This window comes from Danio rerio, chromosome 25, assembly GCF_052040795.2.
Source record: "Danio rerio strain M-AB ecotype USA chromosome 25, GRCz13ab, whole genome shotgun sequence".
NCBI classification, from domain to species: domain Eukaryota; kingdom Metazoa; phylum Chordata; class Actinopteri; order Cypriniformes; family Danionidae; genus Danio; species Danio rerio.
In genome coordinates this window covers 12,363,084-12,380,141 of record NC_141045.1, presented here as the reverse complement: position 1 = coordinate 12,380,141, position 17,058 = coordinate 12,363,084, and the positions used below count along the sequence as shown (strand labels likewise).

At 32.7% G+C, this 17,058-nt stretch overlaps 1 protein-coding gene across 50 annotated transcripts in view; it reads right to left on the bottom strand.

Annotated features, from left to right (window-relative positions):
- The window catches only part of akap13b (A-kinase anchoring protein 13b), a 198,392-nt gene that overhangs the window by 46,743 nt on the left and 134,591 nt on the right, over nucleotides 1-17,058 (bottom strand). For all 50 annotated transcript variants that reach the window (XM_087311799.1, XM_087311803.1, XM_087311813.1 and 47 more), the window contains exons 9-14: nucleotides 15,066-15,153; nucleotides 14,355-14,488; nucleotides 9,990-10,309; nucleotides 6,576-6,623; nucleotides 5,956-6,015; nucleotides 1,859-2,048 (exon numbers count right to left, since the gene is read on the bottom strand). In XM_087311799.1, coding sequence (XP_087167925.1) covers nucleotides 1,859-2,048; nucleotides 5,956-6,015; nucleotides 6,576-6,623; nucleotides 9,990-10,309; nucleotides 14,355-14,488; nucleotides 15,066-15,153 — 840 coding nt within the window. The remainder of the gene's footprint in view (nucleotides 1-1,858; nucleotides 2,049-5,955; nucleotides 6,016-6,575; nucleotides 6,624-9,989; nucleotides 10,310-14,354; nucleotides 14,489-15,065; nucleotides 15,154-17,058) is intronic.

Here is a 17,058-nt window from a genome sequence, read left to right as displayed (position 1 = left end):
AATAGAGGAAAGTCTGACCACCAAAAAAAGACAAATATAAAAAACATTAAAAATAATAATTTATATTATGTATATAATATATATATATATATATATATATATATATATATATATATATATATATATATATATATATATATATATATATATATATATATATATATATAGTCAATATACTGTACAGTTGAAGTCAGAATTATTAGCCCCCCTGAATTATTAGACCCCCTGTTTGTTTGTTTTTTCACCTAATTTCTGTTTAATGGAGAGAAGTTTTTTTTCAACACATTTCTAAACATAATAATTTTAATAACTCATTTCTAATAACTGATTTATTTTATCTTTGGCATGATGAAAGTAAATAATATTTTACTAGATATTTATCAAAAGACACTTCTATACAGCTTAAAATTACATTTTAAGGCTTAACTAGGTTAATTAGGTTAACTAGGCAGGTTAGGGTAACTAGGCAAGTTATTGTAACGATGGTTTATTCTGTATCAAAAAATAATAACAATAATAATAAATAGCTTAAAGGGGCTGAAGATTTTGTCCCTAAAAGATTTTTTTTTTAAAAAAACAAAAAAAATCCTTTATTCTGGCCAAAATAAATCAAATAAGAATTTCTCCAGAAGAAAATACATTTAATATTTAAAAAAGAAAAAAATAAATTAAAGGGGGGCTAATGATTCTGACTTCAACTGTAACTATATAGTCAATACTTATATTAAAATCATAATGAAAAATTTATATCAAAGAAAAAGAAAAATATAAATATATATATATATATATATATATATATATATATATATATATATATATATATATATAAATATTTAAATTAAAATCAGTATTGACAAACATTTATACTGATGGCTTGACTATATTTTAGAGCTGTCAAATGATTAATCTAAAGTAAAAGTTCATATTTAAAAATAATATATTTGTGTCTACTGCGTATATTTTTGTATGCGTTTATATTGTAAAAAATATTTGTTTATGTATTTCTAAATCTATATAAGTATTGATATAAAACAAAGTATATACAAATTTAAGTTTATATATACACATGCACTTGTTTTTCTTTTTCTTTTTTGTGCGTTTTATGTACAGCATGTGTGTGTGCATTTTTACAAATATATATACCCAGTACACATACAGTGCTCAGCATATGTGTACACCCTATTTTGAAAATGAATATTTTTATCCATTTCTCAGTGAATATGGGTAATATACATTGGTGCATTTGAACAAAACAGATTTATTAAACAGATATATGTTTTAAAATAATATTTTAGTCACAGAACATCTTTAGAAATGGAAAGATAATACATTTAAATTCATGCAAAATATTGCAAAAATATTTTTCCCTAACATTTATATTTGGGTTACTAATTTTTGAACCATTATTGTAAGTTATTTTGTTAGATAAGCTCCAGATTTGGCTTCAGTACTGACCAAACTAATGTACATGCACAAACATAATGTAAAGCTTTCTATAGAAAATATTAATTTAAATGAGAGATTTGTGGGTTTGTACTCATATATGCAGAGCACTGTATTATTATGTGAATACAAAATGTATCTTGGATGTGATTAATTGCAATTAACCGTTTGTCATGGAACAAATCGTCATCATTTGATTATTTCCACATATTAGAATGCAGTCAATAAATTAGATTTAATTAACTAATTATAACCATTTAAAACAGATTTATGTTCAAATTTGAGCATTTAATCTGTATTACAAGGTAGATTTTACTATGTTATTAAAATGTTATTAGAATAACAATGTAGCCTTTATATTTAACAGTATAAATGTTTTCTAATAGTTTTTAGCCCTGGCTCAATCCTACTTTACCTGACTGCCCAAACTGCTGCAGTCGCCTAGATCTGACTCCTGCTCTTCTTCAGTCAGAGACACAAGCGAGCCTCTGTCTTCTTTTTCCACCTTTGATGGACATTTGGGCTCCTGGCTGGACTCTCCGACACGCTGCTGAACCAGACTTTTCCTTCCCTCCTTCTCTGGTGCAAGTCCTTCCAGACTGTAACTGTGGACATAAATACATATACAGTATATAAGTGATAACGCTTACATAACATTGTGGCGACAAGGTGACCACATGCACACACTGAATAAACATAAGCAGAATACTGGCAGACTCAAACACATGCAGATACGCAATGGACAAATGTGTAAGTTTACTAGCAAATAATGCTGGTAAAGTATTGACCTCAGACTGTGAAAGGAAACCATGACGAATGACAATCACTGACTCACACAACACAACCAACCACTGATGTGGAAATGGTTAGCCATTTTCTGTATGTTAAAAAGTGAAACAAAATGTTTGATAGTGGTCTAAACGAGTCTAAAAAACAACAATAGGTTAAAATAATGAAATGTTTTGATTTATTGTGATTGAAAAAACTGGATTATTCCACTGATAACTTAACTATCTGCAAACACAGCACCTTTGTTTTTTGTTTTGTTCTTTTCATTTTAAAGAAAATTCATTAGTACTTTAACTAAACAAAAAATATGTATTACTCAAAATATTTATAATTATTTTTATTATAATTATTTTATTATTATTATTATAATTATTATTATTAGTATTATTATTAGTATTATTATTATTATTATTATTATTATTATTATTATTATTGTCGTAAGTTTGGGAAACTTATACAATACCTTTTGAAAGTACCATGTATTTACTTTTATTCATAACAAAACTTTGTTCAAGAGTGAAAGTAAATACATTTATAATCAATAAATAAATAATTATTAATAACTGTCTTTTTGATTAAAAAAGAATCATAAAAGTAAAACGTATGACAGTTTCTATGCTACTATGACGCAAGATGCACACAAAATAATAATTTAGCACCGATAATGGAACCTTTTCACAAGCCTGTTATTTACTTTTTTTAAATTTCTGACTTTTATGGTAAATTACAGTAAAAAAAAAAAAAAAAGAATACAAAACAAAATTATATTTCAAAAAGTATAGATTGTATTAACTTAACCACATACAATGAGAAAAAAACAAGCAAACAAAATTAAACAAAAAACATACCTACAGATAAAAAGGTAAATAATAACGTGGCTTAACAAAAACTACAATTGTACAATCACACAATACACTCTACTTTGCACTTAGGAAAGAAAAAAAATCAACTTGCTGGAACAAAGACTTGGTCTGTAGTTGACAATAATACATATTCTTAAATATATTTCCTAAATAGGTACCAAATTTTCTTTAACTGGTTATATGAACTTCTATACCAGGGGTGTCCAAAGTCGGTCCTGGAAGGCCGGTGTCCTGCTGACTTTAGCTCCAACTTTCTTCAACACACCTGCCTGGAGATCTTCTAGTTTACCTAGTAAGAGCTTGATTAGCTTGTTCAGGTGTGTTCGATTAGGGTTGGAGCTAAAATCTCCAGGACACTGGCCCTCCAGGACCGAGTGTGGAAACCCTTGCTCTAGACAGTCTAATCCACTGTGTTGGGGTTGCAGGTTTCTGATCCTTCCACCTAAGCAATATTAGTCATTTGGCCAGGAGCACAATAAAAGCTATGTAATCAGATTGTATTTTTTGTAAGTTTATATGACGTAGGCAAAATTACAAAAACGGCAATTAGTGGGCAAGGGGAGAAATATATACCCCAAAAAAACAGATACAGTTTTAAAAATAGTATCCTAAAAGTAATTAAGCTTTATACAAGACCAAAACATATGTGCATGAGTGGCTGGGGTGAAATTACAGCGATTACAGGCTGGATCAATATGCTGAAAGTGCTTTGAGAGCTTTAGGTTTGTCCAGGGTACACAATGCACAATTTTGCACTGCAGTTGTCCATGTCTTGCACAGACAGAGGACTTGTGAATTCCTCATCTGAAACTGTAATACCCAGATCATCCGCCCACACAGATTTTATTTAGAAGTGGGATGTATCAGTTGGTGCCATAATTTTATAGTAGAGTGATGATATAATCCCTTTCCAAATTGTGGGTCTCTCTAGTAAGAGGAGCTAGGAGATGATGCCGGAAAACGAGGGAACATTTTACACACAAAATTGCAAATTTGGAGATAACGGAAAAAGTTGTTATTAGGAATATTAAACTTTTCACATACCTGCTGAACTGAAGAGAAAATTCCCTCATGATATAATTTCCTTAACACCTCTAGTATGCCAGGAGGCAACTGATTTATCAATTATTGATGGACTAAAACCCGGATTAGAATGAATGGAAGATTTTGATGATATGGTTTGTTCACAAGCCTGTTATGACGTGTTTAACGGTCATCAGCATCTTAAATCCTGAAAAGTTTTTAATATTTTGATTTTTTCATAAACGTATGAACATTTATATGCATTTATATATGTATTATTTCATCTTTGCTTCAAATTACAAAAAAAAATATTACTACTCGTTCGATCTAATGCAGTGCCTATGGGATAGAACAGTAAATTAGACGTTATTCTCTCCTCTGGCTGTCTCACAAATTTTTTTTTTTTTGAAAGTCTTTATAACATCACCATAGAGTTTTTCTATTATTATTTGAGCAAATAAGATTGTATTTGTTGTATTTTCCCATTCACTTTGCTATAAGTTTTCCCAACTATGACAACTTTTGCTACTGAGAAACCTGGAAAAGTGAAAAGGGTCTATAGTAAGAATTATTATTACTGATTGAGTACCAATAACAACTGATCATAATGGAACAGTAAGTCATCCTATTATAATGATAACTGAAAGATCCTGTGACAGAAGACTGGAGTAACGATGATAAAAACTGAGCTGTCACAAAAATTAATTAAATGTAAAACTACATTTAATAAGAAAACGTTTATATAAAATTGTAATAATATTTCACAGTTTAACAGTGTTTACTGTACATTAATGATCAAATAAAAGCAGCCTTGTTGAGCTTAATTGGATCTTTTTAAAACCTTTGAAAAATTTTACTGATTCCAAACTTGACAGGTAATGTATATGCAACAATAGTTTTTACATACCAAACATATCATCTCATGAGACATTTTTAATCACAAAAATTATTTTATGACATATTTAATTATTAATTATTTTAAGTCTTTATAATTTGTTTCCAAACAGGTTTTACACATTTTTAAGGAAGAAATCAGTATAATCACTTATACTTAATCACTTATCACTTATTATATATATATATTTTAAATATTTCAGGTCAAAATAAACATATTTCATTTTTAAAAATAAAATCTGTTATGCTAAATGAAGAAGTGACATTATATCACCCACGTTTTTTCATTTTAACTTCCACTAAAGTTCTTTGCAACATTAAATCCGACATTACTTGCATTTAATATTCTTTCAATGTTCATAAAATCACTCTTGTACACTTTATCAGATGCAGAGAGACACAAAAACTTCAGTTTAGTTCAATTTAACGCTTTTGTTTTTACTTTAATGTGCTCTGAAATTGGTTCTGACAGGAAACACTTTGACAAGTTGACGTTGCAAAAATAAAAACAAACAAACATCTCACCTCTCGCCAGGTTCTGAGATCCAGATCAAAATGTTAGTCATAATTCATATTAGTTCAAATCTGCTATTGATGTTATAGTTAAGTCTACATTTGAACATGGTTCAATTCAAGTGGCCGGTTCGTCTCTGCTTTAGACAATGAAATCAACGGAAGTGACTGCAACAGTGTTTGTGGTCTCAGATGTTTGTCCGGAGAGACGAGAAGACTAAACCATAGAAAGGAAGTCACTTACAACCTCTCTCTCTCCTCTTTCTCTCTCTCTCTCTCACACACACACACACACACACACACACACACACACACACACGTCTATACAGCACTGTTTTACAAAACACACTGTTTGAGTTGCCATCACGCAATTCATGCCGTTTGATTACACAAGATTAGTATAAGATGCATCCAATTTGTCTTTCTTTACCTTCTTTCATTCATTTCATCATTTTCAGAGCGCAGGACAACAGAAGGACACCAGCTCATGCTTCATAGAGAAATGGAATGTACAGGATGGATGGATGGATGGATTGATGAATAAAAAGACAACAGAGGATCTTGTTAGTATAAAGACCTGGTTAAAAAAGCCTTTAACCCACACACAAGCTTGTAATGTGTTTGTTTGGTAAATATATTTCAGCTATCTTAATAAAGAAAAAAACTAATAACTATTAATTACAAATTTTCCATAACTGACAAAGAAATTGAATATTCTAAAAATAATCATAAAAATGCAATTAAATAAAAAAAAATATTTAGAGACAAAAAAAAGATAATAATCTACAACTTTTAATTTTACTAAAATAAAAATTAACAAAAATATAATTAAAACAAACTGACATTAGGAAACATAATATAATATTAGTTGTATATGAATGTCATTACTAAAAAAAACTATTATCTATAAAATAACTGAAAATAAACTGAAATAAATAACTGAAATAAACTGGAAAAATAGTGTTCGACTTTTTTATTGGGATTTTATGGGACAGCTTTTCTAAATTTTCCATGGGGTTAGTGGAAAGAGGGAAAAATGGATGATGGTACCTTCTCCTATGACCAACAGATCTGCGCTCCACTTCACCTTGTGCCGCACTGGAAAAAGTGATTGATGAAAATAATGAGGAGAATAATGGATGGACAGAAAAAAATGAGTCAACAAATAATGAGGATTTAAGATATGACTGACAAGCTATAGGAATGCAGACTATGATGATGAAAAAAATAAGTGGGAAAAAAAAAAAACTTTTCTGGTTTAAAAAAAAAATGGATCAATTATTATTCTTATTATTATTATAGTTTAAGTTGAAATTTAGCTATTAGATTAAATAATACCTAACAGGTATTATTACTATTATTATTATTATTATTATTATTTAAATAATAATGTAATGTTAAAATAAAAGACAAAAATAAAATAATTTCATAATTATTATAATAAAATTAATAAGTTTTTTTTTCTAAAATGCATTATCAAACAGATAGATAAATTAATAAATAAACAAGCAGATAAATTAAAAATAAATAAATAAAAATAGATAAGAATAAATACATAAATAGATAAGAATAAATAAATAATTAAATAAATAAAAAATTAATTAATAAATAATAGATAAAAGAATAAATGCATACATGTTTTATATATATATATATATATATATATATATATATATATATATATATATATAAATAATCAAGTAGACAAAAAATAAATACATAGATAAAAGAATAGATAAATAGACAAAATAAACAAGTTGAGAAATAAATAAGTATAACAGATAAAAAAAATAAAAAAAATACATAGATGAAAAAAATCAATAAAAAGAATAAATACAAAAAAGTAGATATAAATAAAAAAACAAATAAATGTTTTCCCCTTTATTTATTTAAACGATCCTCACTGAAGTTCCTCTATAAAAGGTATTGGTATGGTTTACATGAAAAGAAACCCCATCATGATGTAAACCATGATGCTTCCTTTCTACTGTCTGGGACTATTAGAGGTCATCAAGTGTTTATCATGGGGAAGAAAAGTGTCCTGTGTGACCCAAATACAGCTCTTTCTCACAGAACAGCTGCTTGCTTACTAAGCCCTCAGAGGAACAGGCCTCGCTCACACTATGGGGATTTCCCTTCACAAACACACAAACATATTCTCATGCAGGGAAGCCGCACACAACTGAACAAATGTAAAAATGGTGGAATGATAATTAAATCTGAGAAACAAGTGAAAATTCAAACGTGCTATATTATAAAGACAAACACAATGAATAATGAGAAGTGGACACCAAACCAGCACATTTGCATAATTCTGTGATCATAATATCAAATCATTTGGAGGAAATGTAAATATTAGCTGCCTGATGCGAGTTAAATCTAAACACATTAGCCACAGACATGATTAGCCTAATATTTCCATGTAATGTCAAACAATTAGCCTAGTAATTTAACATATTGTGACTTAATTAGCATGCTAATTTAGCTTCCTTATCTAGAAAATACTGCAATATGGTTTCTGCAATATGGTTTTAAACCTAGCCTGCCATTTCAATGTATCGCTAAAGGCTGATTTCTGCATCTAGTGCACACATATGCTATAGTGCAGCCGAAGTATGGGCGCATAGCCTTCATCCTTGGTCATCGACGACACACACGTGCACCTCTCAAAAAATTTAACTACCCATCACAACGTCGCGTAGCGCAAGCACTCTGATTGGTCGGCTTGGTATCACTGACGAGTGTGGGGAGAGGTGATAGCCGCGTGAGCCCGATGGAGTGAGTGTTTACAAGTGTGGAGTCCCGTGATGGAGCTCCACATGGAGACTGTTGTTTTATGTTTACCTTACGATTAAAGTTGTTGCACATCTGCCAGTTACTGCCTCTGAATGAGCGAGTTTGAGCCACTTAAACGTTGGTGTTTTGTTTTCTCTGAACGCTACCTTAGAGGAAACTCGACACAGAGGAATATAAAGACCTCACTGCCAACTAGGGTTTCAGAAGTGTTATTGTAGAGCAACAGAAATGCAAAAGTATAAATGCACAGCTACGTGCAAGCCATGCGCCGTGGGTTTCTCAATCACTCGACGCAAAAGTATAAACCAGGCTTAAGCATAAACAATTCTTGTGGTAGCTTAGCATACCTCTACTCAATTAGAATGCTAATTTAGCTTCCTAATCTAGAAAATACTGCAATAGGGTTAAAACTAGCATTCCATTTTAATCTATCGCTAAGCATTAACAACTGTGGTAATTTAGCTTATACTCAAATAGCATGCCAGTTTATATTCATTTTCTAGAAAATACTTTAATATGGTTTTAAACCTAGTCTTCCATTTTAATGTATTGCAAAGCATTAACAATTCTTGTAGCAGATTAGCATACCTTTACTCAATTAGCATGCTAATTTTTAGCTCCCTTATCTAGAAACCACTGCAATATGGTTATAAAACTAGCCTTCCATTTTAATGTATCGCTAAGCATTAACAACTGTTGTGGTAGTTTAGAGTATACTCAATTAGCATGCTAATTTATCTTCATTTTTTTTAAATACTGCCATATGGTTTTAAACCTAACCTGCCATTTCAACATACTACTTGGCATTAATATTTCTTGTGACTGTTTAACATACCTCTACTCAGTTAGCATGCTAATTTAGCTCCCTTTTCTGAAAAATACGGCAATATGTTTTTTAACCTAGCATGGTATTTTAATGTATTGCTAAGCATTAAAAATTATTGGCAGTTTAGCATACCTCTACTCAATTACCATGCTAATGTAGTTTCTTTATCTAGAAAATACTGCAATATTCTTTTAAACATAGCTTGCTATTTCAATGTAACAATTATCATAGCAGTTTACTGTAGCATACCTCCACTCAGTTAACATGCTAATTTAGTTTCCTTTGCTAAATCAAAAACACACTAGTGTTAAAAGTGCCTCAGTCTCATTTGTGATTTTTCATACAGTAAAACAATGACTAGGCCAATATTGCCAACCCATGGGCAAACAAATTAGTCTCAAAAATTCAAGGCACATCAGCGATTTAAGCATAGAGAAGACATGCTGCATGCTATGCTCATGACAAAATCGAGGTCAGGAGAATTAGCATATGTATAAAAACCCAATTAGAGTTTGTGTTGAAAGGGATAGTTCACCCAAAAATGAAAACTTACTCGCCTTCAAGTGGTTTTAAACCTTTATGAACACAACAGAAGATATTCTGAAGAAAGCTGAAAGCATTGACACCTATAGTATGAAAAACAAATACTATTGAGATCAGTGTTTACAAATTTCCAGCTTTCCTCACAATGTCTTCTTCTGTGTTCAACAGGAGAAAAGTCAAACAGGTTTGAAACAAGCGAAGGGTGAGCAAATGATGAGAGAACTTTCATTTTTGAGTGAACTATCCCTTTAATATGCCTTAGATTTGTATTAATTTATTTTAATGGTTATGTTTCATACCTGCGCTGACTCATCTCTGTCTCCCCTGCCAAATTTTTGCCCGGCCCCCAACTGTGTCTTCGAAAAGGGGACAGTGATCGTATGGTGGTCCGTAAAATGGCCGATCGCTCCGGAACCTCAGTGAGACGGTCCTTTTTCTCTTCCTCCTCTGTTTCCCCAGAAGCTCCAGTAGATGTGGGCTGTTCCTGAAAGGGGTCTGATGCAGGAGCCTCTGTGCCAGTCTGAGGGGTGGCGCAAGTGGTTCCCAAGCTGGAAGAGTCATCTGTGGAGGACGAATAGGACATGGACACGCCACTGGTGATGGTAATGCTGTCCTCAGCCTGTAATGGAGAAAGAAATTAGACATATGTTTGGTAGACAATAAGAAATTTGACATGTGCTGCCACTCCAAAACTAGGGGTGTCCAAACTCTTTCCTGGAGGGCCGGTGTCCTTGAGAGTTTATCTCCAACTTGCTTCAACGCACCTGCCAGAAAGTTTCTAGTATATCTAGTAAGAGCATGATTAGCTGGTTCATGTATGTTTGTTTAGGGTTGGAGCTAAACTCTCCAGGACACCAACCCTCTGGGGCCAAGTTTGGACACCCCTGCTTTTTACATTCCTCAACCAGAGGTAGTGTGATGTAGCCACAATGCACCAGAATAACACCCACTACACACCAGCTTATTGACAGAGAGGAGTGGGATTGATGAAGACTATTAGCAGATATGGGGATAGTTAGAAGCTAGGGGTATAGCAATACACTCAGGTTACGATTTGATACATATCCCAATACTGAACTCGCCATACAATATTATCACAGTATTGTATGCTTTAAAGGGCGGCGTGATGGCGCAGTGGATAGCGTTGTCGCCTCATATCAAGAAGGTTGCTGGTTCAAGCCCTGGCTGGGTCAGTTGGCATTTTTATGTGGAGTTTGCATGTTCTCCTCATGTTAGCCTTGGTTTCCTCCGTGTGCTCTGGTTTCCCCCACAAGTCCAAATGGTTTGGCCAATAGTTTTTGTTTGCTTAAATCAGTATTTCACAACCTTTTTCCAAGAGGCACAACAACAATACATATTTTGGATGTCTCCCTTATCTGAACAATTAACTTCAGATTTTGGAGTCTCTTCTAATTTTCTGATGAGTTGATGCAGGTGTGTTTGATTAGGAAGAGGTTGAAAATGTGTACTGTTGGTGTGCCTTCAGGAACACGGTTGGGAAACACTGACTTAAATGACCTTTCATGCTTGTATTGGGACACTATAACCCATACATATCAAAGGGTAAACACTTACTGCTGGAATCACTAGCATATCTTTCAGTAGCTCACCTAGATGTTCTCTTAACTTGGTACTGACCAGGCCAAACCCTGCTTGGCATCAATGGGCAACAAGATAACGGTAGCAGAATGATAGTTGCTGGTGAGCACATGTGAATTTAGCAAACAACTGCTGATGACGTTCCACACCTTTACATCTGCAGTATACTACACATGAGCAAACTCGTTTTTTCTTTCTTTCTGCAAACCCCAAGGAGTCTCCAAGTTCTTTCCATCCTTGTAAAGCTTACATAACATAGAAACACACACATCTCTGACACTCATTTCCATTCACAGCGGCTCATTAGTTTCCTCACATGCTGAGACCGCAGCCAGGCAAGGGGTGTGGTGAGCTAGCGGCTACATTACACTGACCATAATGGTTGACTTTATGAGCTATGGGAAGAAGAAGAAAAAAAAACACACACTTCCAGAACACAAGTCAACCTGCGGTGAAGTGATTCTACCTGCTTTCAGAAAAGAACTTAAGCATACTACACACAATATTAGTAAAAAGAAGTAGGCTAGTTCTGTTAGTGTACTCAGAAAATAAACTTAACCAAAATTAGCATTCAAATTTTTTGGCAAAATAAACCATAAACATTGATTACATATTGATTGTTCTTATGTAAAAAAATAAAAAATAAATAAAAAATGTGACAACAAAAAAAGTTTGGCCAAAAAAAAAAGTTTGAATCTCAACTACGGAATGAAAAAACTTAATAAAAAGCCTAGATTAGCTAAACGCCACAGAAAATTTTGGTTAAAACTTTACTTGAAGGGGCATTCATAAAACTGTCAGAAACTTTTATAATCATAACATGACACACCATGAATATGAATGGGATTTTATACATGCCTATGTCATTTTAAATGCAAAGGTGACAATGTTTGAGATGTCTTTGTCACGACAACTTGACATTAACAAGACAACATAACTTGTCATAAATCTGTCTTAAACATGATATCCCTTAAGACATTAAAATTGTGTTATAAACATTCTAACAACATCTTTAATATATGTATTGACCTTAACTACAATGGTACACATTAAAATTGTCATTAAATGTTTTTAAACAATTATTAAACCGAGTACTGACACATTTAATGACAAATTTAGTTTGTTCCTCTGGAAAAAAGTATCAGACAACATTTATCATAAATTGACTATTACATTAATCAAAGCAAGACTCAAAACTCACTTAATTAAGGGGGCTTTTAATACTTTATTGTATCTGTACTGTTGTTATATATATATATATTAAAATAAATATCTTGTTTAATTGTACGGTGTCCTTGAGTTGCCAGAAAGGTGCCTTTAAATAAAATGTATTATTATTATTATTATTATTATTATTATTATTATGACACAATTATATTGGCCTCATTACAATCATGTTTATGACAGATTTATGACGAGTTATGTTAAATTGATAGTCATCTCTGGATTTCAAGACATTTCAAAGAATGTCATATTTGCTTTAAAATTAGACAATTGAGGGAGTTATATTTAACGACAGATGCCGTAAGCACGCATAAAATCTCATTCATATTCACGATTTGTCACATTGTGACTATAAAGGTGCCATGACAGTCTTATAAACAGCCCCTTTAAGAAAAGTGTTAGCAAATTTAGCTTATTTATATTAACAAATGTTATGTAAAAATGTAGGAGGGTTGGAAGTACCACTCGAGGTAAATATATTTTGCTTATACAAAAAATAAAAAAATAAACTAACAAATCATGAACAAATCTACATAACCAACCTGACAAATGTCTTTTCGTCAATCCCAGTTGTAAGAGCAACAAATAATAACTTGACTTTTGGAAATTTTCCAATGGATCATCTATTCTGTTTAACTGCATCCCAATCATCACAAATACTGCAGAAGGCCTATTGGGACTGGAATGGACCCAAGATTCTCACAGAAATCAGTCAAGTTTGGTAAAGGAAAAATCATGGTTTGGGATAACATTCATTATGGGGGTGTGTGAAAGAGCTGCAGAGTGGATGGCAATATCAACAGCCTGAGGTATCAAGACATTAGTGCGGCTCATAACATTGCAAAACGCAGGAGAGGGCAAACTCTTCAGCAGGATAGCGCTCCTTCTCATACTTCAGCCTCCACATCAAAGTTCCTGAAAGCAAAAAAGGTCAAGGTGCTCCAGGATTGGCCAGCCCAGTCACCAGACATGAACATTATTGAGCATGTCTGGGGTAAGATAATGGAGGACGTTTGAAAATGAAACCAAAAAATATTGATAAACTCTGGGAGTCCTGCAAGAACGCTTTCTTTGCCAGTCCAGAAGACTTAATTAATAAGTTATTTGAGTCATTGCAGAGATGTATGGATGCAGTCCTTACAGTCGCACAACATTAATTCTATTTTATATATGAATATTCTGTACTTTACATTATTTCTGTTAAGTGAAAAGACTTTTGTCTAAGCAAAGTCAGGCCTTACTGTCATAATTAAATAATTAAAAATCAAGGCTTGATCATATTTTATTTTGGTAAAAGAAGTGTAACCTAGAGGCCTTTGCATTTCATATAAGCCACTTCTGATACCAATTGATCAACTAGAAGTCAAGTTATTATTGGTTGTTTCTAAAACGTAAGTGACAAGACTTTTGTCAGGTAGTGTATAATCCCAAAAACAAAACATTACAGTTCTCTAAAACAAATGTAGTCATTCTCTCTGACTTGCTAAGAGCAACACTCAAGTGTCAAAGCCTCTGGTAAACATCTTGAAATGAAAGCAAGAAGTTTAAGGGGTGGAGATCGAATCCGTAGGGAAACTCTTAGAGGAGGTGGGAAAATAAGAGGAAGAACGCCTGAGGATGAGCTCATAATTATGGCCTTGGCCTGCAGATCTGCTCACGTCACATGATATGATGTCAGAAGCACAAGAATCAGTGTGTAGAGCACAAAATGAGACGCATTACATAACCGCTTCATCTGGCTTAGTAAAGACACATAGAAACAAAACAAACAGCAACTCTGCTTTGAAAAAAACAAACCGAATCGGATAGAATATGGGAAAACGCACCAAATCAGCACCAACCTTATTATTAAAAACGCTGTCCTCGCCCAGATCCTGACTAAACAGAGAGTCTCCATCGCTGGCGGACCCTCGCATAGTGCTTGGCGACTCTTTGTGACGTATGCTCTCAGGTGAGGGGGTCAAAGAGGGGATTTCTGAAAAATAAAATCATAATAATGAATTCAGATGAAGTCAATGAACAACACAAGAATAACAAACAGCAAAGAGAATGAATCGATACACTGTGATTCTGAAAGTGACTCAGTCCATTGTGTTGCATCTCGTCTCGCAATGGCCGCAGACAGGATGTTGATGTCATCGACTTAAATAGATGATCTTATTTGACTAGTGGAGTCTGTTGTATTGACAGGAAGACATTCATTTAGTCTTTGGGAGGATGTGTATGCCGTTTCCCATGCGACACAATGTGGGCACTATTTAGATTGGCCTCACACAGACAGAGAGTCTGAGCAAAGAGGGCATCATTTAGTTTGTGGCATGCTAGAAGATGACGTAAAGAGGTTTTCGTGATATCTGTATTGTAACTCACTGTGTTATGCAATGCTGACGTCAAATTCTGTGCGTCCAATGAATTTCTGTACTATTTCAGAGTAAATTCATGCATGGACTCTTGGTTTGACAAAAGCCATGAATGTTTTGGTTTCTGTATTGGATTTGGTGCAAAATCAGAGTTGTGAAGAGTGGATTTAAGAGTATATGCATGTATGTCACCTGAGCTCACTGAAGAAGATTTCTTCTCCTGGAGTACAGAGTCTTGACTGGCATCAACTGAATAAAATGTTTCGGTCTCTCTGTGGATCTGCAATGAGAAGATTTTTTCAGTTTAGAGTCATTTTAAGCCCAAAACAGACATATCTTGCAGTTGGCATAAAACAAAAGTTACAATTGCAACTGTATTTCCTATTGTGATGTACAGCACTGTGCAAAAGTCTTAGGCCACTAGTATAACAATTCACACCATATACTATTTGGCTTATTACCTGCCTGTTATCATACTATTAACTGTTTATTCACACGTATAAAGTATGATCTTATATTACATCTATAATCCTACCCATTATCTTAACCCAGCTACCTTACGAACTATTAATAAGTAGCTAATTAGTAGTTTATTGACCTACAAGTCTTAGTTGGTTTGTTAATGATTAGTTTTTAACTTGTGAACATTAAAATAAACTGTGACCAAACTTGTTATGGTGCATATTACGTTAGCACACACACAAACTCTTAAAACGGCACAAGGCTCTGAATTAAAGGGTATGATTAAACCTTAAGGTATTATCAGAAGCCACCGGTAATAGTTTTTGTTTTGCCTGCATGTTTTGATTGGGCTTTTTGATTATAAAAGTGCTGGCAGCAACTGACTTGGATATTTACGAATAACCATTTTGGATGAGCAGAGGGGTAGTAAATTAGCTATTAACAGTAAATAGACATTTGATGGAAAAGGCATTCGTCAATTTACAAAAATCTAATTCCAACAGTAGATTTTGTAAATTGTACGTATGCTGAATTTCTTTCATCTGCTCCAGATTATCCAGCAGGAAAAACAGATGCACCAGGTGAAAGATGGTTTCCTCTGCTACCGAAACGCAGGACAAGAATGTCAATGGTTTCGACTTGGATGGCTAAAGCATTTTCCTTCGACCACAGAATTGACTTTCTTGATGAAGAAATGTGTCTGTCTTGGGCTTGCGAACAGAATTATTAGCAGCGGTAAGAGCTTCTACCTCCAGAGAGGAACATGTGGTTGGAAATCCTCAAGGCTGTGCTTTTGGGTAGGAAGGTTTTTTGGGGGCATGCGGGGGGCGTTCAGAACAGACCTAGAGAGGAATGTGACCCACATATAAACATCACGGTCCACTACCACTCAACACAGAGCTGCTGTGGCCAGAGAGGGTGCAGCTTGAGGCTACCGTGAGGACAAAGTGGTCAACAAATACTTAATCACCTGAAAGCATAATCAAACCATATAAAAATCGCAATTGAAATAAATAAATAAATGAACAAACAAATAATAGCACTATAAAAAGTATTAATAATAGTAATAAAGGTATTATTATTTATTAATATTTTTGTAACAGCCAAAACAGTCCAAAGATTAACCAGACAAATTAATGATAAATAAATAAATAGATAGCAGTACTGTAGCAGTAATGTTTTAGTTAAAATAATTAATTATTATTAATACAATTTCTTAATATTTTTGTACTTCGAAAACTTAATAAAATAATTTTCAAAACAGTCCAAAGATTAACCAGACAAATTAATGATAAATAAATAAATAAATAGCAGTACTGTAGCAGTAATGTTTTAATTAAAATAATTAATTATTATTAATACAATTTCTTAATATTTTTGTACTTCGAAAACTTAATAAAATAATTTTCAAAACAGACCAAAGATTAACCCGACAAATTAATAATAAACAAATAAATAAATACCAGTACTATGGAGTATTTGTAGCAGTAATAAATGTATTATTGTTGAATATTATTGTTTTTCTATTTCTAGAACTTAATAAAATAACTGTAAAAACAGACTGAAGACTAAACAGACAAATTAATTAAAAAAAATAAATAAATAAATGGAATAATTACAAAACAAGCCAAAATAAACAAAAATAAAAATAAATAGAATGAATCAATCTATAAATCAATGAATCAGCATATTTTTTATATTATTATTATTATTATTATTATTT